This window comes from Sciurus vulgaris (genome assembly GCF_902686455.1).
Source record: "Sciurus vulgaris genome assembly, chromosome: 18".
Classification (NCBI taxonomy): Eukaryota; Metazoa; Chordata; class Mammalia; order Rodentia; family Sciuridae; genus Sciurus; species Sciurus vulgaris.
In genome coordinates, this window is record NC_136479.1 from 20,827,654 (window position 1) to 20,853,207 (window position 25,554).

Below are 25,554 nucleotides of genomic sequence, written 5' to 3' on the forward strand. Positions count from 1 at the left end.
GGGAAGAGGCGGGACTGCTTTTTCTGGAATTTTCCCTCTTGTACCTTTGGACCTTGGTTGGGGGCAGGTCACTGAACAGAGTGAACCCAGGGTGAAGGGGGGCCAGTGTCACTGGGGGAGAAGGCACCCCGTCCCCAGAGGAGCAGGCCCACGGGGACACGCAGCTCCTGACTCGCAGATGGCTGGGCCGCTGCAGAGAGGTGCGTCTGGCAGGGTCAAGTGTCACGCGTGGCCTGGACTGTGGACGTCAGGTGACCGAGAGCCCAGGTGCAGTGCCGAGAGGTCAGCTGGATGTGGCCCTGGGCGGCGAGGACTGGGCTCGGAATGTGGGGCCTGCAGCCACACAGGAGGGCCACGCAGGAGGACGCTGGAGGAGGCAGCGGGGCTGGCCGCATCCCTGGGGGCCAAGCCTGACACACAGAGGGGTGGGGGGACGCACGGGGACCGGCAAGGGACCCGTGCTCAGACCGGGAGGGGCGGCCGGGCGGGAGCCCAGGAAAGAGGGAGCGAGGCTGTGTCGCCTGGGGCTGCCGAGAGCGGCGGCGGCCTGAGGGGTGGACGCCAGGTGGCCGCGGGCGGCGAGGCGAGAGGGGATGGGGACTCGAGACAAGCCTGCAGCCTGCGCGTGGGGGCCACATGCCTGCTCTGGGTGCCCAGGACAGGGAGGGCCGGCTTAGCCAGGGCGGGCGCGAGGCCCGGGGCTGGGGCGGCTTCTGTGCTCTCGATTCACCCCAGTGACAGAGAAGGAGAAACGGGGAGGGCAGGGGAAGACGAGGCCCGCCCCACGCCCCACCTTGCTCTCCAGTCCCCCAGCTGCGGGGACGCTCCTGAACCTGCTTAGTTCACTGGCCCCTTCCGGCCTTCGCGCACGTCATTCTGTGTCTAAAATGCCCACCCTCCCTCGCCCCGGGTCTGTCTCGTGAGTGATTCCGGGGTTTTGGACAACGTGGCTCAAGGATCTCTGGTATCAAGCCTTTTCTGTCCTCGACCTCACCCCAGAGCAGGACTGACGCCTCTGCTTGGAGTCACCTCCAGAAGATTCCATAATGGCACCCACCGACACTTTGCTGTGCTCACTAAGCGGTGCACAGGGGGCTGCAAACTCAGTCCATTGTTGCCAAACAGGAACAGGAAGCCAGTCTGGCCAGATCCTCTGCTTTTTCATGAGAAGCCAAACCCCTCAATTTAAAAAATGAAATCTCCTGATTTTTAAAACTTAGCCAAACATGTAAGCATTTTAAAACCACCATAGCGGCAAAGAAAGAACATCTTCAGGCAGGATTCTCCAAGGGCTGCCAATTGGCACCATGCCAGAGGCCTCTTCTCAGGCAGGGAGTGTCATTTGTCCTGTCCAGAGTGGGGTCTCTGAGGGGAATCAGGGAGAGAGGAGACCCCTGACTTCGTGCCAAATTCAGTCACATTCTGTCCCGGGATCCTTACAACCAAGCTGCAAGGGAGGCATTAGGCCATTTTCCAGGCAGGAAAAATGACTTCCGAGGGGGAAGCACTGGCCGGGGACTCGCTGCTGACTCGGGTCTGCCTCTGGGCGCATTCCACAGAGCCGGGATGCGATGGCAGGCAGGGAGCGGGGCACCCCGAGTGGGCTGCCCTTCAGGAGGCCCGGCCCCTCGCTGCCCATGCTGCCGGTTCCCCAGCGAGGCGGGGCGCTCGCTCAGCCGGCTCACGGCCTCAGGGTCCAGCCCAGCAGGCCTCTCCCACGCCCACTGCTGACCCAGGTCTGAACACTAGGTGCTCAGGACAGCCGCTCTGCAGACGTTCACCTCTCACTCGGCACGCCCAGCCTCCCCTCCGGAGGCCCTATTAAGAGGCTGTCCTTGGGGACAACAGGCAGGGTGACGTGGGGACAGTTTAATACCAGATGTTGCTCAGAGTTAAGACTGGCCAGCCTGCTCAGAGTCGGGGTTGTGGGCTGTCCCCACCCGCAAAGCCCATACGTGTGCACATCAGCCCCTCCACATGTGCATGTGCACTCACACTCACACACACATGCACACTCACACATACACACACATGCACACTCACACATGCACACTAACACACACACACAATCACACACACTAACCATGAACGTTCACACATGCACACTCACACACGCACACTCGCACACGCACACACACTCACGCACACGCACACACACACTCACACACACGCGCCTGCCTTCCACACACCAGCCGTCTAAGGCCCCTCCTCCACCCATAATCTGCCACGTGCCGCGTACCCGTGACGGGCCCCCCTGGAGGAAAATCCAGCAGGCCTTGTGCAGCCAAGGGCTGGCCTGAGGAAGGGGCAGCTCAAGCTCTCTGTCCATCGACTCCAAAGGCCACCATCTTGTCCCTGGTCCCAGGAGGACAGTGAGAGAGACGGGGATGGAGTGGGATGCACACATTTCCTGCTGCTGCTGGGGACGGGGGCAGGGAGCCTCGTGCCCCGCACAGCATGCCAGCCAGACCCAGCCTCCCCTCTGCTGAGGCCCCGGCCTGGGACGCCCCCTGCCACTCCGGGTGAGCCCAGGCCCCCTCCGTGCTGGGCGGAGGCCAGTGATGGGTGCTAAGTGCCTGCACGGCGTGGCCACTGACTGTGGCCTGGGACCAAATCCCAGGTCTGCACTTACCAGCTGAGAGACCTTGGATAAGTCATGTCCTCTCTCTGGGCCTCGATTTTGCATCTGTAAAATGGGGACAAGGGCAATATTTCACACACATGCTGTGGAAACGGACTGAGTCCCATCTGAGGTGTTTAGAGAAGGGCCAGACTGGGGCTGGCGGCAGCACGTCTGAACTCCCCCAGCTGCGGCCCCTCACTCGATGACGGCCACCAGCCAAGGGCATGAGTGGCAGAAGGGACAGGCTCTCTCTCTCTCCCCCTCTCCCTCTCCCTCTCTCACACACACACATGCACACACACATGCACCGTGTCTTGCACATCACAAGCCTTCCTGAGACAGAGAGTTCTGGAGTCTCCCATCACTGGCCAGAGGAAACAGGCCCAGAGAGGCTCAGCACCTTATTCCAAGTCACACAGCAGCAGCAAAGGGACAGAACTGGAAACGCACCCAGGGAGAGGGACTCCACAGCCCCGCTCTTTCCATAGCACCCTCTGCCCCCAGGGAGTAGGATACATGGGGAGGGGGTGTGGATCGCCTTTCCTCGTGTCCCTTGGTGTGGCTACAGGGATGCCAGCCACGCTGGCCACCGCCGCCCTTCAGCCGGCTATGCAGCCCCCCTGCAAACCTGCACAGAGACCTGTGTGCTCCAAGCATTTTGCAGAGAAGACAGGAAAAAAAAAAAAAAAAGAGAGAGAGAGAGAGAGAAAGAAAAAAATAGAACAGCCCAGCTAAGCTGAAACGTTCTCCTCAGAGGGGAAGGGAAATAAAATTTGATGAACCTCTGCATAATGTTCGAGTTATGAATGTGCAAAGCGATATCCTGCACATATGCTGAACAGCTTTCGTCTCGGGCTGAGCTGCTGGGCACCGTCAGATCTGGGGCACAGAGGACAGCAGCTTCCTACTGTGGGTACGGCTGTGGATACGGACAGCTCCGAGGTGCTCCTCAGCAGGACCAGCGCAGCTTCCCCCTGACACCCCAGGTGGCAGGCAGCCAAGGTGACAACAGACTGCAGCACCAATGGGACACCTGTAGACATCTGGGGACTTATGCACCCCTACTCCGGGCCCTGGGAAATCCAGGCACGCTGCCTTCCATGGCTTGGACGAGGGGAGCTGGGGTGCCAGCCCAGGTGAGCATTCCAAGCAGAGGACAGCAAGTGAAAAGGCCCTGAGGCAGGATGAGCTTGGCACATTCCAGGGGCAGAAAGGAGGTCCTTGACACCAATGAGAGAAAGCTTAGAGCAGTCAGAGGGGTTCCTGGGCCCCCACCATGCCCACACTGCTGCCCTGGTTGAGACTCTCCCACGTGCCTCATGGAGAACCCAGCGCCTCCGTGCTGCCCAGCCCCCGCCTCTCCCTCTCTTCCTCCTCAGACTCTGACTGGCTGGTCAGAGTCTCAGCCCTGTTTAGTTCCCTGCCCCTAAAGTATGTCTCCTTCAGCTGCCCGGGAAGGAGACCCTGCGGTCAGCATCTGGATACAGGTAGTTCATTTGGGAGGTGGTCCCAGGAAGACAGGTAGGGGAGAGAGGGGACTGGACAGGGAAGGGCAGGACACGGGGCTCCTGCTGGGTTCCGCTCAGTCCCACTGGGGGCCTCTGAGGGGTAGTGCAGAGCAAGCCCCAGGGTGGGAGGCCAGGGGCTCCGCGCGGCAATTACCTCCAACCCCCCAGAGCATCCATCTCCTGAGCTCTGGTGAGACCCCCACAGTGGAAAAAAGCATACTCCAGGTCAGAGAGTGCCGCAGGTGACAGTCCCATGCCCGGGCACTAAGAAGCCCCTCCCAGCCCGCCATTCACGAGCACGGTGCAGATACGTCCAGTGCGCCTGTGTGCACACAGAGGTGGCAACCCGGGTTTGATCCTGGCTCTGCCTCTTCTGCCTGGGGACACTGCCAGCTCTGAAGGTCTTTGATTTTGGAGAGAGGCATGGAGACCTGGTGCTCAGACCTCTTCCCACACTGTGCAATCTTAAGTAAGTGTCTTCGCTTCTCTGAGCCTCAGTTTTCCTCATCTGTCAAATAGGCCCGGTCGTGCCTACTGCACGGGGCAGCCATGAGATGAGCTGAAATGTCTCCAGACGGCCTGGCGCTGGGCAGGCGCGGTGCTGGCACGGGCTCAGCTGTTCTCTCAGGAAGACGGGACACCATGGGAGGGGCGTGTGGCTCAGTGGTGAAGCACGTGCTTAGCTTGCCCAAGGCCCTGGGTTCCAACCCCAGCACTGGGAGCAGGGTCCCCAGACCCAGATCTGCCCTTCTTGGACCCAGGGGTCAGGCCGTGTGTGCAGGGACGGGAGTCGGAGCAGCTCGGTCACTGCCTCTGCTGCCACTGGTGGAGCGGCCTGGGGCAGACGGAGTCCTGAGGGCAGCACAGGCAGAGACGGCGTGGGCCTGTGCTCCGGGGGCGCAGAGCTGCCGAGGAGGGCGGCACCCCCGGCCCAGGAGGGGTGTGTCAGTGCACTGGGGATGGTCGTGGCTGTCCTACCGAGCTGGGAGGGGAGCAGTGGAGAGCAGGCGGGGACAGAAGGCGCACTGGACTCAGACACGCCAGGTCTCAGGAAGCCGATGCTGAGTGGCCTCTGAGAAAGTGTCTTGGAGGAGTTCTGCCTCAAGGTATCCCTAGTTTCTGAAATCCTGACATCCATCCACCTCTGTCCTTCCACACGTCCTTCCTTCCCTCCATTCATCCATCCACTCACCCACCCATCCTCTGCCTAGCTACTCATCCACACATCCAACTATCCATCCATCCATCCATCCACCCTCTCACCCACCTATCCATTCACTCACCTACTTACAGAGTCACTCAACTATCCATCCATCCATCTATCCATCCATCCACCTATCATCCATCCACCCATCCATCCATTCATCACCCATCCATCCATTTATCCACCCACCTATCCATCCATCCATCCATCCACCTATCATCCATCCACCCATCCATCCATCCACCCACCACCCACCACCTATCCATCCATTCACTTATCCATCCACCTATCCATCCATCCATCCATCCATCCATCCATCCATTCATTCACCCATCCACCTGTTCATCCACCTATCCATCCATCCATCCATCCATCCATCCATCCATCCTCCCATCTATCCACCCACCCACCCATTCATCTGTCCATCCATCTAAACACCATCTATTGCCACCTTCTCTGTTCCTGTCTGATTTCTGAAGACTGGTGATCAGATGCAGTCCCCGACCTTCAGGGACCATCCTTTCTTGTGGCTGTCACCAACCCGACTGCCAGATCCTCTTTTCACTCAGTGCCATGACAGAACCCAAGAAGGAAGTCTTGTTTTGGTACTTTAAAAAAAAAAAATTGCTGTTTAAGCAACCTGGGGCAAATGGCAAATGCTCGGGCTTGCCTCTTCCTGGGCTTCCCATGGTCTGATCACAAGCCCAAGGTGGCTTCCTGCCCCACAAAACATTAAATGTCTCAGAATTTCCAACACAGTGAAATCCAAACCACCTCACCCTGCCTGCCCCTTCCACTCCACAGCCCCCAGAACACTCCGTCTGACCATTCGCTCCAGGTCACAGCTGGGGCCTCAGTTTCCCAATGGTGGCCAGAGGTGCCCCTGTGTGCACTGACCTCTCCCGGAAGTACTTGATGGCCTCAGGGTCTATGAAGGTCGGCTCCTCCCGGTAGCCCTGCTCAAACACCTTGCGCTTGTGCCGGAACTCAATGACCGTCTTGGTGTAGGAGTTGAGCGTGGTGACCGAGGCTGCCATGCAGCAGGTAAAGGAGCCCCACGCCAGGCTGCCAAGAGATCAGGAGAGACAGGCCACGGTGAGGGGGGGCGGGCACAGGAAACCCCACCACCCAGTCACCCTGCCCGCAGGGCTGCCTCCTCTGGGCCGCGCCTGCACAGACGCTGCTGAGGACAAGCACAGGACTTGGTCCCTGCCCCACTCACAGTCTGATCAGGGAGAAAGAGCGCCATCTGTGCATTGCAACGCAGACAGAGCTCCTTGATGGGAGGTAGCAAGAGAGCAAGTTGTTCTGTCCCAGGGGCTGGCACCAGGAAGGTCACGCACTGTGTCTAGCAGGATGAGTGTTGGGCAAGGGAAAGGCATTCCAGAAGAGAAGAGCCGTGCAAAGGCACAGAGACACGAGGCGGTCGGGCCCACAAGCCATGGGCCCCTCGGCGAGGGAGGCCAGGGTGCTGGAGCGAGGACGGAGAGATTAACTGGCGTGGACGATGGAGAAGGAGACGGGGGCAGGGCAGTTTTCCTGAGAGTGACCCGGATTCAAGGTGGAGCCTCTGGGCCTCACATTCCTTGTGCTCACTTTAGTGGCCACGACCAAGGCACTGCCTCACGGGTTGTGCCTGGATCAAAGGAAGTGACCCACTGAATACATCTCGAAATGATGTCCGGAACGCAGGAGGTGCTCAGGAAGGCTGGCTCTCGTCACCGTCATCCCTGGACCTGCATCCCTGCTCCCTGCTTCTCTGTGACGTGTTTTTCAGGTCACAGGGCCCTGTGCAGCTGGGATGCTGAGCTCACCCGAGGTGCGGGCTGAGCCCAAGGCTGGAGAATCTGTCTTATCTACACCAGGAAAGGAAGGGAAGGGTGGAGACCTAAGTCTCAGCTGGCCAGGTTTCAAATCTAGAAATTGCTTCTTGCCTGATTCCCAGGACCCAAACTGCACTTGTATTTAGTACCAGGAGTGGGGTACCTGCCTGGCTCCAGTTACACCTGTGTTGGTTTCTGGATCCCTATTCCCCAGCCTCTGCCTTGAGGATTGGTCTCCTCCCGACCAGGGCCCCATTTTGTACTCCAGCCTTGCACCATCTGAGAACCCCAGGGTTCCTGGGGGCCAGAGCACTCAGATTTGAAATTGCTCTGAGGTTAAGGATTGTGAGAGCCAATCTCTGCCCACCTTCCTGAGGAGCATGGTGGCCTTCAGAAGCTGGTCTCTGGCCACCACCACCACTGCATTTCCCAAGGTCAGGGCAGCCTGCCTCCTGCATCTACTGCTTTTGTCAGCCTTAGAAGGAAGCCACAGAAGGAAAGCAAGGGAGAATCGGAGGTTCCAGGCTTTGTCGGAGAAATTGCCAATGGTCATCTACCTCCTTCAATGCCACACCATTAATACAGCCCGAACTCTTTCATGATCAGGAGCTCACTTAGGTCTTCCAGAGGCCCTGCCTGTTTGTAACAGTTTTGGGGTGGTCTGGCCTTTCTAAGAACTTCCCTATTCAACAAAAGTTCCAGTAGGTGACACACCCACACCCACAGCCATTCACAGACGGCTGGATAAGGGCTGAACAGCTGAGCCAAGTGGCTCCAATCACACTCTTTCCTGAGCAATGAGGCTCAAGGAGTCTTTGTGTTTGCGCCATGAAAACTCAGCACTTGATGGAGGAAGGAGGGCAGGGTCCTGCTAGGACTGCAGAATGTTGGTTTTGCCTGGCCAGCATCCATTCCACTCTCTGCTAACAGCCCCCTGCTTCTGTTGAGGGCCGCCCCTGCACTCCTCCAGGTCACGTGGTATGTGAGAAGCTAGCCCCACCCCAAACTCTAAGGGTGAGCACATGACCTAAGCCTGGCCAATGAGCTTGCAGCCTCTCTCCAGCCACACCCATTGGTTTAGGGATGGGCAAATGATCCAGGTCAGGCCCAGAAAACTCAATCTCAGGACTGTGGCAGGAGCTCTGGGAAACAGGGCTTGTCTTTTCTGTGGGGTGCTAAGCTGGTGGGCTTTCAGCCAGGAGCTACAGGAACCATCTCACCACCCCCCAGCCTGAGAACGAAGCTGTCCCAAGAGAAAACAGAGCCATAAAAGAAAGGAAGCCATTCTCCCTGAACTTGTCAAACACGAGAGCCCAAATTCCTTTTATTGTTATTTTTATTTTTTTTAATTCCTTCACCCCCTTAAACCAGTATGAACTAGGTTTCTGTCGTAGTGCAAAAGTTCTTACACAGTTCTTTAAATTTACTTTTGCATAAATCAGTTTTGAAGTGAATTTCTGGTTTTTTACAGGAAGAGATCTTAGCTAGGACCTAGTCTGACTCCTAGCCCGGGGATGAGGCAGAGTGAAGCCAGCACTCAAACTAGAGATCCGAGCAAAGTAAAAAGCCCCACAGGAGGGGTCGAGGGACCCTTCACAGAATGGGGAGACACTGCCAGAAGAAAGCGTGGACGCTGGCCAGGCAAAGCCCATCTGTGCACAGAACCCCAAAGTGAGCTCCGTCCTTCTCCACCCTCAAGTCCTGAGTTTCCATCCCACGAGTACAAGCGACATCCAGATAGAGTTGGAAGCTTCAGCTCGTTGCTCAGGAGACAGCATCTGGTGGGAGCAGCTTTGGTGCGTGGTGGGAACTGTCCTGGGGGGAGTGCAGAGTTGCTGAATTCCAAGCCCAGAGGCAGATGCTGAAGGGATGGCGCAGAGGCAGTGGTCCTCCCTTGCAGGCATGAGAGCCATACACCCAGGCTGCCTTTCCATCTGTGGTACCTACCAGACCCTGAAGTAAAACGCTGCCCTGACTTCACACTCAGGATGTCCACATGGCAGCCACCGGGCCTCCTTTCTCCCCCGTCAGAAAGCCAGAGCTCGCCCTCCACCTCCTCCCTACCCCAGGATCCTTGCACTTGCTACTCTCCAACCTTATTCCAGATACTTGGCCTGACTGGTTCTTTCTTGAGTGTCACCTCCTCCAAGGAGCTGCTGCCCCTCCTTCTTTATCACAACTCCTGTTTGATGTCTTCTCAGCCTTCATCATATCCTGTAATTCTCTTTTTTCCCCTAAATTAATTAAACCAATTTCTTATTTTGAGATAATTATAGATGTGTATGCAACAATAAACAATAACAGAGAAAGAGACCGTATGTATGTGTACGACATGGATTCTTCAGCCAGTTTTCCCCAATTATAACATCTTGTAAAACTAATGCAACTGTAGTACAGTATCACAACCAGAACACTGACCAAATGTGTCTCAGTATGCATAAAGAATCCCTCCTATTGCCATTTATAGGCACATCCACTTCCTTAGTGACCTCACCCTGTCCCTGACAACCGCTAATCTGTGCTTCCTTGCTACAATTTTGTCACTTCAAGAATCTTATATGAATGAAATCACATAGCATGAATGTTTGGGATTGGCTTGTTTCACTCAGCATAAGTCTCTGGAGAATCAATCAACTCATCCTGTAGATCCACAGTTTCTTTATATTGCTGAACAGCGTTCTCACAAGCCATGCGTGAGTCTCTTCACGTCTTCGCCAGCATTGGCTGGTTGCTGTTTTCCGTTTTAGTTAGTCTCTTAGATGTGCAGTAATATCATTGTGGCTTTAGTTTGCATTTCCTTGATTGCTAATGGAATTGAACAACTTTTCACCTGCCTGTGCTACCTGTGTATCTTCTTGAACAAAATGTGTGCTCTTTTGCCCATTTTCTAATCAGATGATTTTGTTTTTCTTTACTGTTGAGTGTTGGGGGCCCTCATATTACTCCTTTGTTAGATGTGTGATTTGAAAATATTTCCTCCCAGTAGCTGGTCTTTTCAACTTCTTAAAAGGCTGTTTTACAGAATGAAAGTGTTTAATTTTGATGAAATCTAAATGATTGATTTTTCCTTTTACTTTTTTGATGCCTCGTCAAAGAACTCATTGCCTATTCCAAGATCCCAAAGATTTCCTCCTACAGTTTTCTAAAAGTTTTATAGTTTAATATTTTGTATGTTCAGTCTGTGGTCCATTTCGCATTAATTATTGTAGGAGGTGTGGAATTTAGATCAGTATTGATCTTTCTGCCTATACATGTCTAGTAGCTCCAGCACCATGTGTTGGAAAGTTCATTCCCACTCCACTGAATTGATTTGCACCTTTGTTAAAATTAGTCTGGCATATTTAGATGGGTCTATTTCTTCACTCTACACCTCCACTAATATCACTCAGTCTGGATTACCAGAAGTGTATAATAAGTCTTTGAAACTGGGTAAACTGATTCATCCCATTGCATTCTTCTTTTTCAAAATTGTTTCAGCAATCATAGTTCCTTTGCCTTCCCATATAATTTTTAGAATATTCTTTTTTATCTCTGTAATAAATCTTGCTAAAAATTGAGGGATTCTATTAAACCTATTTGTCAACTTATGAATTGTTAGCTTCACTTTGTTGAGTGTTTTGGTCCATGAACATGGTATATCTCTCCATTTACTAAGATCACTGATTTCTTTCATTGGCATTTTGTGATTTTTCAGCATACAAGGTCTATAAATGTTTTGTTAAATTTAAGCCTATTTCACATATTTTAGCATAAATGGTATCATATTCTTAATTTCATTGTCCAAATTTTCATTGTTAGTTTATAAAAACATAATTAATTTTGTATTTTCATCTTATATCCTAAGACTGTGCTTAGGCCTAAAGATTTTTCAGTAGACTCCTTAGATTTTTCTACATAGATGATACTGTTATTTACAAGTAGACAAGGTTTATTTCTTTCCTTCCAACCTGCATGACTTCTATTTCCTTTGCATTCTTTATTGCACGAGCTAGAACTTCCAGCACTATTTTGAATAACTGGCGTTCCCAACTGTAGAGAGAAAATATTCAGTCTTTTAACAATGTTACAATGTTAACTATAGGTGCTTTGTAGCTGTCTGTTATCAGGTTGAGAAAGCTCCCTTTAGTCCTAATTTTCTGGGGTAGTTCTTTTTTAAATTGTGAATAGATGTCAAATTGTGCCATTCTTATTCTTTCTCAGTAGATATGGACTTGTCATTTCTCTTCTTTAGCCTGTTAACATGGTAGCTGACACTGACTGATTTCCAAATACTGAACCAGCCTTCATCCTAGAATAAAATCCACTCTACAAATACTAGTAACTCCCATTGGCTACTGTTTTGTTAAGAATTTTTACATCTGTAGTCATGAGAACTTTTAGCCAGTGGTTCTCTTTTATGAACTGTCTTTGTCTGTTTTGATGTCAGGATGTTATGCTTTAGATATGAGGTATCTCCCAAAAGCTCAGGTGTAAGACAATGCAAGAAAGTCTAGAGGTGGCTCACTGTCAGGCATCTATCATCCGCCATTTGCCTGCCTCTCGCCTGTCCGTCGCCTACCTTACCCCTATCCATCACCCAACGCTCGAGGTTCACCTCCAGATGGTCCGACAGCTACCAGCAGACTGACCGCAGACCGCCAGTGGAGCACCAGCTGCCTGCTGTCGCCTGGAAGTTCACTGTCACAGTACCTGCAGGTTTGATTACACGTGGCTGCCGCCATTTTGAGACAACAGCCAGGTCCCATAGGACCCCTGGCCGGACTGACTGAGCCCCGTCTCCAGAATCCCTCAGCCCGACCGACCACTCCCTGCCTCTGGGGCCCTCACATCAACTGACTGCTCCCTGCCGCCAGGACCCCCAGACCAACTGACTGCGCCCTATCACCAGGACCCCAGACCGACTGATTGCACCCGGCCTCCAGGATCCCACAACTACACCAAACACACTGGAGCCCCAGGACCAACTGCATCCCATCTCCAGGACCTCCAGCTGACCACGTCCACCCCTGAGCTGCAGCTCCCCATTTGCCAACACATTTCGAAGCCAGAGTGGCCATCTTGGATAATCCTGGAAGCCTTAGCTCCAATCTTCGGGTGGGGAAAATCCCATCCTGCGATGCCTGCTGGAGGCTTGAAGCTCATTGTCAGGTACCTCTCATGCATCAGGCTACTGAACACTGGGAGGTTTCATTACTATATGACTGTTACACTGTAGATTTTCTTTTTTCTCCTTTTAAAAAAAATTTTAAGTTTTTATTTCTTTACTTTCTTGCTTTCTTTTCCTTTTGTTTACCTGTTCCCTCAGAGTCTCTTTCTCCCTTTTTTGCATGCTAACATCCGATTTCTTTTGATTACACTCTCACCCTTTCTATTTCCTAGAACTTCAGTATATTCTTTTCTTATCCCATTAACAGCCATATTCTACATCCCTCTGCATCCTCTTTGTCCTCCATTAGAAACTGCAGACCTTACTGCAAAACTGTTTGTTTTACCGAAGATAACACTTGAACTCATTTTGTTTATTATGACAATTTTGTTATTGTCCCCATAGGGGCTTTTTGGTCTAGAACTGCATAGTGTCTGACTTGGGCACTGCTAATATTGATCTCCCCTTAAAGAAAGGGTTTTGGAAACCTATAGGGCCACTATAAGCCTATAGGGGGAAATCTGCAATACCCCAGATCTGCAGCGCTAGAGGGAAAGATACATGAACAACATGAAAAAACAAGGGAAGAAAATGATCCAAACAAATCTAGATTCTATAGTAATAGAATCCAATGACAATATGTTAAAAGAAATGTCAGAAAAGGACTTCAGATTATACATGATTAAGATGATTTGCGAAGCAAAGGATGAGGTAAGAGAGCAAATGCAGGCAATGAATGATAATACCAATAAGCTGAAAGAGCACCTGCAGGAAGCAAAAGATCATTTCAAAAAAGAGATAGAGATTCTCAAAAAAACCAAACGGAAATCCTTGAAATGAAGGAGACAATAAACCAAATAAAAAACTCAATGGAATCAACCAAACTCAAAGCATCACCAACAGACTAGACCACTTGAAAGACAGAACCTCAGACAATGAAGACAAAATATTTAATCTTGAATATAAAGTCGCCCAAACAGAGAAGATGGTAAGAAATCATGAACAGAATCTCCAAGAACTATGGGACATCATGAAAAGACCAAATTTAAGAATTATTGAGATTGAGGAAGGCACAGAAATACAAACCAAAGGAATGAACAACCTATTCAATGAAATAATATCAGAAAATTTCCCAAACCTGAAGAATGAAATGGAAAATCAAATACAAGAGGCTTATAGAACACCAAATGCACAGAATCGCAACAGATCCACACCAAGGCACATTATAATGAAAATGCCTAACATTCAAAATAAAGATAGGATTTTGAAGGCCGTGAGAGAAAAGCATCAGATCACATAGAGGGGGAGACCAATACGGATAGCAGCCGACTTCTCAACCCAGACTCTAAAAGCTAGAAGGGCCTGGACCAACATATTTCAAACTCTGAAAGAACATGGTTGCCAACCAAGAATCCTATACCCAGCAAAACTAACCTTCAGATTTGAAGATGAAATAAAATCCTTCCATGATAAACAAAAGCTAAAAGAATTTACAAATAGAAAGCCTGCACTACAGAATGTTCCCAGCAAAATATTCCATGAGGAGGAAATGAAAACCAACAATGGAGGTCAGCAAAGGGAGGAAATACCTTAGAGAAAAACCACTCAAATGAGAAACCAAGCTGACTTAAAAACCAAAAATAAGCCAAATGACTGGGACTACAAATCATTTCTCAATAATAACCCTGAATGTTAATGGCCTAAACTCCTCAATCAAAAGACATAGATTGGCAGAACGGATTAAAAAGAAAGACCCAACAATATGCTGCAAGAGACTCATCTCATAGAAAAAGACATCCACAGACTAAAGGTGAAAGGATGGGAAAAAACCTACCACGCACATGGACTCAGTAAAAAAGCGGGGGTTTCCATCCTTATATCAGATAAAGTGGACTTCAAGCCAAAGTTAGTCAGAAGGGATAAAGAAGGACATTTCATACTGCTTAAGGGAACCATAAATCAGGAAGACATAATGATAATAAATATTTATGCCCCAAACAATGGTGCATCCCTGTACAGCAAACAAATCCTTCTCAATTTCAAGAATCACATAGACCACAACACAATAATTCTGGGTGACTTTAACGCATCGCTGTCACCACTAGATAGATCTTCCAAACAAAATCCAACCAAAGAAATCATAGAACTCAATAACACAATCAATAACCTAGACTTAATAGACATATATAGAACATCCATCCATCAATGAGCGGATACACTTTCTTCTCAGCAGCACATGGAACCTTCTCAAAAATAGACCATGTGTTATGCCACAAAGCAGCCCTTAGGAAATGCAAAAAAATAGAGATTGCCTTGTGTTCTATCAGATCATAATGGACTGAGAGTAGAAATCAATGACAAAATAAAAAAAGGAAATTACTCCAAGACTTGGAGACTAAATAATATGCTATTGAATGAAACATGGATGACAAAAAACATCAGGGAGGAGATTAAAAAATTCTTAGAGGTCAATGAGAATGATGATACAACATATCAAAATCTCTGGGACACTATGAAAGCGGTACTAAGAGGAAAATTCATTGCATGGAGCACATTCCAGAAAAGAATGAAGAGTCAACAATTAAATGACCTAACATTACAGCTCAAAGCCCTAGAAAAAGAAGAACAGAATAACAGCAAAAGTAGTAGAAGACAGGAAATAATTAAAATGAGAGCTGAAATCAAAGAAATTGAAACAAAAGAAACAATTCAAAAAATTGACATAACAAAAAGTTGGTTCTTTGAGAAAGAAAACAAAATAGATAAACCCTTAGCCACACTAACAAAGAGAAGGAGAGAGAAGACTCAAATTACTAAAATACATGATGCAAAAGGAAATATCATGACAGACACCACTGAGATACAGAACACAATGAGAAGCTACTTTGAAAATCTGTATTCCAACAAAATAGAAAGTACCGAAGACATTGACAAATTTCTAGAGACATGTGCTCCTCCCAAACTGAACCAGGAGGACTTACACGATTTAAACAGATCAATATCAAGCAATGAAATAGAAGAAGCCATTAAAAATCTACCATCCAAGAAAAGCCCAGGACCAGACAGATTCTCAGCCGAGTTCTACAAGACCTTCAAAGAAGAACTCGTTCCAATACTTCTCAAAGTATTCCAGGAAACAGAAAAGGAGGGTACCCTACCGAACTCATTCTATGAAGCTAATATCACCCTCATACCCAAACCAGGCAAAGACACATCAAGGAAAGAAACTTTTAGACCAATATCCTTGATGAATATAGATGCAAAGATCCTTAACAAAATATTGCCAAACCATATCCAAAAACATATTAAGAAAATTGTGCACCACGATCAAGTGGGGTTCATTCCTGGAATGCAAGGATGGTTCAACATTCGTAAATCAATAAACGTAATCCATCATGTCAAGACTTAAGGATAAGAATCATATGGTTATTTCAATTGACGCAGAAAAAGCATTCAACAAAATACAACACCCTTTCATGCTCAAAACACTAGAAAAAACAGGGATAGTAGGAACATACCTGAACATTGTAAAGGCTATTTATGCTAAGCCCATGGCCAACATCATTCTTAATGGAGAAAAACTGAAACCATTCCCTTTAAAAATGGGAACAAGACAGGGATGTCCTCTTTCACCACTTCTATTCAACATTGTCCTCGAAACTCTAGCCAGAGCAATTAGGCAGACTAAAGAAATTAAAGGGATACGAATAGGAAAAGAGAAACTTAAGCTGTCACTATTTGCGGGTGACATGATTCTATATTTACAGGATCCAAAAACCTCCTCCAGAAAACTTCTAGACCTCATCAATGAATTCAGCAAAATAGCAGGCTATAAAATCAACACACATAAATCTACAGCATTTTTATACGCAAGCGACGAAACAGCTGAAAGGGAAATGAGGAAAACAACTCCATTTGCAATAGCCTCAAAAAAAAATAAAATACTTGGGCATCAATCTAACCAAAGAGGTAAAAGATCTCTACAATGAAAACTACAAAACACTGAAGAAATAAATTAAGGAAGACCTTAGAAGATGGAAAGATCTCCCATGTTCTTGGATAGGCAGAATTAATATTGTCAAAATGGCCATACTACCAAAAGTGTTATACAGATTCAATGCAATTCCAATTAAAATCCCAATGACGTACCTCACAGGAATAGAGCAAGCAATTGTGAAATTCATCTGGAAGAATAAGAAACCCAGAATAGCTAAAGCAATCCTTAGCAGGAAGAATGAAACAGGGGGTATCGCAATACCAGAACTTCAACTATACTACAAAGCAATAGTAACAAAAATGGCATGGTATTGACACCAAAATAGACAGGTAGATCAATGGTACAGAATAGAGGACGCAGACACAAACCTAAATAAATACAATTTTCTCATAGTAGACAGAGGTGCCAAAAATATGCAATGGAGAAAAGATAGCCTCTTCAACAAATAGTGCTGGGAAAACTGGAAATCCATATGCAACAGAATGAAACTAAACCCCTTATCTCTCACCCTGCACAAAACTCAACTCATAATGGATCAAGGACCTTGAAATCAGACCAGAGACCCTGCATCTTACAGAAGAAAAAGTAGGTCCAAATCTTCACCTTGTTGGCTTAGGATCAGACTTCCTTAACAGGACTCCCATAGCACGAGAAATAAAAGGAAGAATCAATAACTGGGATAGATTAAAACTAAATAGCTTTCTCCTCAGCAAAGGAAACTATCAGCAATGCGAAGAGAGAGCCTACAGAGTGGGAGAATATCTTTGTCACTCATACTTCAGATAGAGCACTAATTTCCAGAATATATAAAGAACTCAAAAAACTCTACACCAAGAATACAAATAACCCAATCAACAAATGGGCTAAGGAAATGAACAGACACTTCACAGAAGAAGATGTACAAGCAATCAACAGATATATGAAAAAATGTTCACCATCTTTAGTAATAAGAGAAATGCAAATCAAAACTACACTAAGATTCCATCTCACCCCAATTAGAATAGCGATTATCAAGAACACGAGCAACAATAGGTGTTGGCGAGGATGTGGGGAGAAAGGTACACTCATACATTGCTGGTGGGACTGCACATTAGTGCAGCCACTCTGGAAAGCAGTGTGGAGATTCCTTAGAAAACTTGGAATGGACCCACCATTTGACCCAGCTATCCCACTCCTCGGCCTATACCCAAAGGACTTAAAATCAGCACACTACAGAGATACAGCCACAACAATGTTCATAGCAGCTCAATTCACAATAGCCAGACTATGGAACCAACCTAGATGCCCTTCAATTGATGAATGGATAAAGAAACTGTGATATATATATATATATATATATATATATATATATATATATATACACAATGGAATATTACTCAGCTATAAAGAATAATAAAATTATGGCATTTGCAGGCAAATGGATGAAATTGGAGAATATCATGTTAAGTGAGATAAGCCAATCTCAAAAATCCAAAAGAGGAATGATCTCACTGATAAGCGGATGATGACACGTAATGGGGGGTGGGAGGGGGACAAGAATGGAGGAAGGAGGGACTGTATAGAGGGAAAAGAGAGGTGGGAGGGGTAGGGGGGAAGGAAAAAAATAACGGAATGAATCAAATATCATTACTCTATGGAAATATATGAATATGCAAATGGTATGCTGTTACTCCATGTAAAAACTGAAACAACATGTATCCCATTTGTTTACAATAAAAATAAATTTATAAAAAAAAAGAAAGTCTAGAGGTGAAGTGATCAGGTTAGGATAGCCTTTACCTAATCAGTGCATTAATCCACTTGGATGGATTAACTGGGTGGTAACTGTAGACAGGTAGGGTGTGCCTGGAGGAGGCAGATCACTGGGCGTGTGCCCGTGAATACATTTTGTCCCTGGTGAGCAGGACTCTCTCTTCCTGGCTGCCATGTCCCAAGATGCTTTCCTTCTTCACACCCTTCTGCCATGATGTTCTGCCTCACCGGGGCTAGGAGAAATGGAGTTGGCTGTCTGTGCACAGAGACCTCTGCAACTGTGAGCCCCAAATAAACTTTTCCTCCTCTACAATTGTTCTTGTCAAGTCTTTTGGTCACAGCAGCAAAATCCTGACAAAAGCACAGGATAATACTCATCTCATAAACCCTTAAGTTATCAAATGTTTCCTCTACTAATTTGTGAAAGAAAATAGGTGCTAATCCTTATTGAAATATTTGTTGGAATATTCTAGTAAAACCATTGTGGGTCAAGGCTTATTTTTGAATGTTTTAAAGTTATGAACTTACTTTCCTTAGTAGTTATAGGGATATTAAATTATCTATTTCATATTAGGTGGATTGTATTAGTTTGTGCTTTTAGAGGAATTGGTCAATTTCATCCAAGTGGTCAAACTCATGAGTGCAGATTTAGTATGCGCCTATTATCCGTAATGATGTACCTTGTTTTATTCCTGACATTGCCAGAGGTTTATCAATTTTATTTGTCTTCTCAAAGAACCAGGCTTTGGTTCCACCAGTTTTCTCTGTTTTGGTTTGTTTGCAATTTTATCGATTTCTGCTCTTATCTTTCTTTGGTTGCTTTTTTATTTTGCTTTTCTTCTTCTAGTCTTGGGAAGTGGGAACTTTTATTACTGACTTGAAACATTTTCTCTTTTCTAAGTAAGCACACAATGCTATGAATCTCCCTCCCAGCACTGCTTTAGCTGGGCCCCACAAATTTTGAAATTCAGGGAATTAAATTTTTTTATTGAGGCTTCCTCTATGACCCATGTACAATGTAGAAGTGTATTGTTTAGTTTCCATGTATTTTCATATTTTCTTGGCATCTCGGTTGCATCAAACCCAGGTCAGAGGTCACATTCTATATGGTCTCTTTTGGTATATATATATATATTTTGTTGTTTGTTTTTGTTATTGTTTTACAAGGGATTGAACTCAAGGGTGCTTAACTACTGAGCCATACCTTAGCCATACCCTATCCTAGTTTTGAAACAGGGTCTTGCTAAGTTGGTGGGGCTGGCCTTGAACCTGTGATTCTCCTGTCTATGCCTCCCAACCCACTTATCTTGGTATTTAATATGTGGTATATAAAATAAATATGCATTCTACTGTTGTTGGATGGAGTGCTACTATTGGTCAATGGTCTGGTTGAGTTCTATATCTTTGCTTATTTTTTGTTTTATTTTTCTATTGAGAGAGGAATGTTGAAATCTAATTATAATTGTGGATTTTCTCATTTACTCTTTCAGTTTTTTCAGATTTTCCTTATGGATTTTGCAGTTCTTTGGTTTGTTATGTACACATTTAGGATTTATGTCATCTTGGTGATTATTAAGTATCCATCTCTGATCATTTTCTTTGACCTTGGTCTACTTTATCTAATGTAGATGTTTCATGATTATTTGATTTTTTAATTTTTTGACATTATGATGTTGCAAAAGATACACATTGAGTAGAGATTATACTTCAAATTTTGAATTTTGATCTTTTCCTGCAATAGTGAGAAGTGATATGATGCTCTTTCATGATACTGGGTAGTGGCACTGAGCCACTGTTCAGTCTGTCATGTGATCACAAGGGAAAACAACCAATAAGATACTTTACTGTGTTGTCAGTTTTTTTTTCTTTTTGTATATTGTGCTTGGTGTTTTCACATCCCATTGCATGTGCACATCAGATATCAGCAACTTATTATAAAATAGGCTTTATGTTAGATGATTTTGCCCAACTTTAGACTAATGTAAATATTCTGATTGTGTTTAAGGTAGGCTGGGTTCACCTATGTTTGATGGGCTAGTTATGTGAAATATATTTTTGACTTAACAATATTACAACAATGGGTTCGTCAGGATGTAATCCCATCATAAGTCAAAAAGCATTTGTATTAATATAGCCAGTCTTGCTTTCTTTAGATTAATATTTGCATGATATATATGTTCTATTCTTTTATGTTCAACATCTCTATCTCATTGTACTTAGAGTAAGTTTCTTGCAGACAGTATACAGTTGGGTGATTTTTTAAAATCCACTCTGCCAATCTCTGACTTTTAATTGGTGTACTTAGACCATGTACGTTTAGTGTAATTTATTATAGTTTAAGCCTGTCAACTTATTTTTCTATTTTTTTTGTTTTATTTATTGTTGCTCTTTTTCTTTTTCTTTCTTACTATGGATTACTCACACTTTTTTTATAATTCCATTTTGATTTATCATTAGAGGTTTTGAATGTATCTCTCTTTTTTTTTTTTTTTGGTGGGTGCTCTACATACATAATGAATCACAGTCTACTGGTGTTGACATTTTGCTATTTGAGGGTACCATAGAAGTCTTGACTCTGTTTATGTCCCTTCACCTTCTCCCATTTATAAGTGTCTTAATATATAATATATAATATGTCTTAAATCTTTCTTCTCTTTTTATGTAGAGTCACATCAGGTCATATGATTTTTGCTTCAACCATCAAACATGATTTAGAGAAATCAAAAGAACTAAAGTTTCTCTTTCCTTTTTCTTTCTTCCTTTTTTGATGTTCAAAGCTTCCTTTTTCTTTTTATTTCTGTTCTGATTAAAGAACTTACTTTGGGCCTTTTTTCTTTTTCTTTTTTTTTTTGTGGTGCTGGGGATTGAACCCAGGGACTTGTGGTTGTGAGGCAAGCTCTCTACCAACTGATCTATATCCTCAGCCCCTACTTTGGATCATTTTTTAAGGGTAGCTTGACTGGCAATGAATTTTCTCAGTTTCCCCTAATCCGACAATGTCTTGATCACCCTTCATTCAGGAAGTAAATTTTCAATACATATAGAATTCTGAATGGACAGCTGTTTTCTTTCAGCACTTGAAAAATGGTTTGCCACTTCCTTCTAGCTTCTGCGGTTTCTGATGTAAAATCGACCACTGGAGTTTTTTACTATTGTTCAGATGTTGGTTTTCTCTCACTGCTTTTAACATTTGTTTTCTTTGACTTGAGTTTTTTAAGTTTGACTATGATTTGTCTTGGTGTGAATTTCTTTGGGTTCTAGTATTTGAGAATTCATTCAGCCTTTTGACTCCGAGATTCATGTCTTATAAAATTTGGGATGTCTTCAGCCATTTGTTTGAGTACTTTTCCATCCTGCCTTCTTGCTCCTTTCCTTCTGGAACTCCAATAGTAGATCTTTTATTATAGTCCCAGATGTCCTTGAGGTTCTTTTCATTTTTTAAGTTTATTTTCTCTCTATTGCTCAGATTGGGAATTTCTATTGTCCTTTCATTAATTCCACTGATTCTTTCAACTGTTCTTTTCAATCAGTTTTCTATTTCAGTCATTCTGTTTTTCATTTTTATGATTTCCATCCAATTTTTCTTTATATCTTCTAGTTCTTTCTTAAGACTTCATATTTTGTCAAGGGTGTTTGCAATTGCTTGTTGACATATTTTTTATCATGATTGTCTTAGAACCTTTATCAGATAATTCCAATACTTCTGTCATTTCCGTATTGGAGTCTATTGACTGCCTTTTCTCATTCAAGTTGAGATCTCCCTCATTCTTGGTATGGTCAGTGATTTCAACTGCAACCTTGATATTTGGGGGATTTTTTGTGAGACTCTGGATATTGTTTAAACCTTCTGCTTTAACTGGCTCCCTTTGACACCATTCTGAATGGAAGGGGTGCTCTACCTGGTCACTTCCAGGGAAGGGTGGAAGTCTGGATTTCCCACTGGGCTACCATTGACATTCAGGATGGAGAGGATTCCTGGTTAATGCTGGGCAGGGTTGGGTTCTGGCTCCCCATTAGGCTTCTGGCTGGGAGGGGCAAGGGTGCTTCATTGCAGCCCCTCAAGCAGCCTCCAGTGACACCACAGGAGTGGCGGTCTCATTACCATTCAGCAGTGGCAAAAATCCTCTCCCCTCTGGTTCTCCTCTGACACATCCCAACAGGAAGAGGGAGGAGCTCCTTGTCTCTGCCTGGTGGAGGCAGCAGGCCTCCTTCCCTGTGTAGGCCCCACTGCCGGTGGGGCTCCCCACTCTCCCAACACTTGGGAGGCTGAGCTGCCTCATTAAAGCCTAACTAGGGAAAACTAAGTCTGGGTTCCCCAACTCTTGTGGGGATGGAGTCACTTTTGTTGTTGTTCTGGGCCTCGTGGCATCTCTGAGTTGCCAACTGCAGCCCCAGTCTGGGGTCCATGACCGAACTCACCAATGTGATCTTCCTCCATCCACCTCCCAGAGTCTCCTTGTTTCATGCGTGACAGCCAAGGATTCTCCCTGTGTTGAGCAGGAGGAAGAGGGGAGGTACGTCTGCTCTGATTTCCTGGAAGTGGAATTCCTTGGCATTTCTCTTTCTGATCACCTCCTCTCCTCCCGCACTCCAGAAAGTCAGCATGATGAAATAAGAGCCTTATCTGGTTCACCGCAGAAGCTTAGCACCTCGGACAGCGCCTGGTACACAGTAGGTGCTCAATACGTAGTTGCAGGATAAATGAGTGAATGAATAAATGCAGATGAAATAAAAACAGATGAAACCAGACATGGAGATGCTGTTCTGTTGTTCGTGTGGCTGAGGGGCTCAGGGCTCTGTCCGTGAGCCCTCATCTCCCTGTCCCTCTCACCTCAGGCCCCTGAGGGCGCTCACACAGGACACAGTGAGAACACTCAGGCTGGAACACTCGCTGGTGTTTGTGGCTTGCATTTCTGAGCTGGTGCAATGAGGTATGTGGGTGGTTGGCCTGGTTTGGGGAGCCAAGAGCAGAGTGGACACGGGAGGAGCGGGGAGGGGCGTCTGTCCACCGACTCTGTCCTCTAGGAGCTGCAGAGGAGGGGACAGAGGGATGCTGGGGAGCAGATGCACATGAGCACCACCTGGCAACCCACGCCAGGCCCTGCTTGGTGGGAAGGCTGTAACTGAGCAGGAAGGGAGGCTGCCCACGGCCACCCGCAGGCCCGGGAAGTACAGGTTCCCTCTCAGAGGTAGAGCTAGGCACCATGCCCAGTCTAGGCCCGTCTTGCCCGAGAGTCAGCAGGACTGGGAGCTGAATCGCACAGGCCCAGGGCCCAGCTGGCCCTCTATGGCCTCAGGGCCTCCAAGGTGGCCACAGTGCTCTCCCTCCCTGGTGTCAGACAAAATGAGGCCAGCACCTCAGGGAGAGGCGTGAAAGCAGGCTTCCTGCTGACCACGCAGCCTCCAGCGGCGACACCAGCAAACACAGCGAATCTCTCCAGTGGTCTTGGGGGACAGGGTTCTTCTAGGGGCACAGCAGCAGCCCCCCACGAAGGGATCAACCTGCCCAAATGCCAGCTTGGCCCTGCAGGGAGGGCAGGGCAGCCTGGAGGCCGCAGTGAAGGAAGAGCCGGCGACCGAGGAAACGGAAGGGCGGGTGAGCGTGAGGCCGCAGGGATAGGTGAGGACTGGGGCCAGCTGAGGCCAGATGCCCAGGCAGAGACGCGGGCACCACCTGCTTTGGCTGTGGGGTGGCCAGGCCAGGAAGGAACTGGCAGATCTTCCAGTGGCCAAGACAGACAGAAATCCAGGTTTCCGTGCAGTTTTCCGATATTAGAAAACAAACAAAACCCTCGGTTGCAGGCCAGACCAACACTTGGGCACAGAGCTGGTGTGACTCAGCCTCTGAGGCTCATCAGGTGACTGAGGCAGCAGACTGACCCCATCTCAGCTTCCTGACCCTGAAGTGGGGGGTGCTGACTCCTGCCCTGGGGGTCAAGGGCAAGAGGAGGCCCCACGGCCCTGTGAAGGACCACTCGCTGCCCCTGGCTCACAGTGGGGTCTCCGTCTCACCCACCTGCCTCCAGCCCTCCAGCCCTGCTGCCTGAGCCCGGATCTTCCTGTGCCTGGCCGACTGGGGCAGAGGCAGCGCAGGCAGGAGGCTGGCCGGATGTGGCGACCGTCCTGCACCAGCATCAGGTGAGGGTGGCCCCCGTCATCTGCAGTCACCGCTGTGAGGAAGCCTGCAGGCGCTGGCCTCCCCCGCCCTTCCAGCCCCGCTGGACATCATTCCCGTCACCCCTCTGCGGAGGTGACGGCGCTGGCCCTGAGCGCTGGCGGCTGCCTCCGCATGTGCCCGCGTCACCAGGCACCTGCTCTGGGCCAGGCCCACGCGTTCCCCTCCCGCCTGCGCAGCTGTCCCCCAGGTAGCCCCAAGGAGCCAGCCTCCTGGGGTCACGCTCCCAGGCCTGTCACATGCTGGTGACCTCCAGAATGCCACATGGTGGCACTGCCTGCGTCACACAAGTGCCTGCAGTTGCGGCTGGGTCTGTGGACGCCCTCCCCGGGACCAGCCCCCAGGCCCCAGCACCGACCGCCAGGGGTCGCACGACCAGCTCGGGTGCCACCCGTCCTGCCCCGAAGACCCCAGCCCAGCTGACAGCCACCGAAGCTTCGTGCGAGTCCTGAGCAAGGACCACCGGCTGGGCCAGTGAACCCGAGAAACCGCGAGGTGCGAATGACCACGCACGGCTTCTTCCAGCCACTGGATATGGCCATGTGTCACCGCCTACAGGGCCCCGGGCGCTCACGAGAGCCCCGCGCAGTGGAAACGGACAGTCCCCAGCGAGGCGCAGAGCAGGTGGGTGACTGGTCAGTGTCTGCGCTGCCAAGCGTCGGAGGCGGGATCTGAGCCCCGGCGGATCCCACCAACTCCTCATTGCCATGGCCCTGGGGGGCGGAGCATGGGGCAATTGGAACCCCTGAAGGCCTGACTGCTGGTCACCGGACCTTCCACTTCCTGCGTGGGACCCCCGAGGCTTCTCAGAGCGTGAGCTGGTGCTCAGCAGCCACTGAGAACCTTGAGGCCCCCCAAGCCCCCAAAGCCCTCAGCCTTGTTCTTTATCCTGCGGGGCCGTGAGACAGGGGCTAGACTGCCCCCCTAAAGTTAGCCTCCACTCGGGCCTCGGCGGGCCGAGGAGCCCTGGGGCTAGAATTTTGACAAATGACCTCACACAGATTAAACAAGAGAGATGACAGGATCCAGCTCCGGCAGGGCCCAAGGACACTGGGTGGGAAGGAGATTGATCCTTCTGGCTGCCTCAGTGACGAGGAGAAATGGGACCACACGTCAGGCCTGACCTTTCATAAGCCCAATGGGAATCTGGGCCACTTGGGAGGCAGAGGGGGCAAAGGACAAGACCCTGGCCGACACCAGCAGACTGGGCCGAGTCAGGGGCTTCCAGAAGGAGAGGTCTGAGAAGAAGAGACATCTCAGAAGTCTGCCCCTGCTAGCTGTGTGACCCAGGGCGAGTGACCCGACCTCTCTGAGTCTCAGTTTCCA

The 25,554-nt window shown here is 48.1% G+C and overlaps 1 protein-coding gene across 2 annotated transcripts in view; it reads right to left on the minus strand.

The window, feature by feature from the left end:
• Window positions 1-25,554, minus strand: part of GSG1L (GSG1 like) — a 200,997-nt gene that overhangs the window by 13,821 nt on the left and 161,622 nt on the right. The window contains exons 5-6 of one of the 2 annotated variants that reach the window (XM_079121511.1): window positions 6,233-6,400; window positions 2,633-2,686 (exon numbers count right to left, since the gene is read on the minus strand). In XM_079121511.1, the coding sequence (XP_078977637.1) occupies window positions 2,633-2,686; window positions 6,233-6,400 (222 nt within the window). The remainder of the gene's footprint in view (window positions 1-2,632; window positions 2,687-6,232; window positions 6,401-25,554) is intronic. The other variant, XM_079121512.1, reaches the window with a different exon arrangement.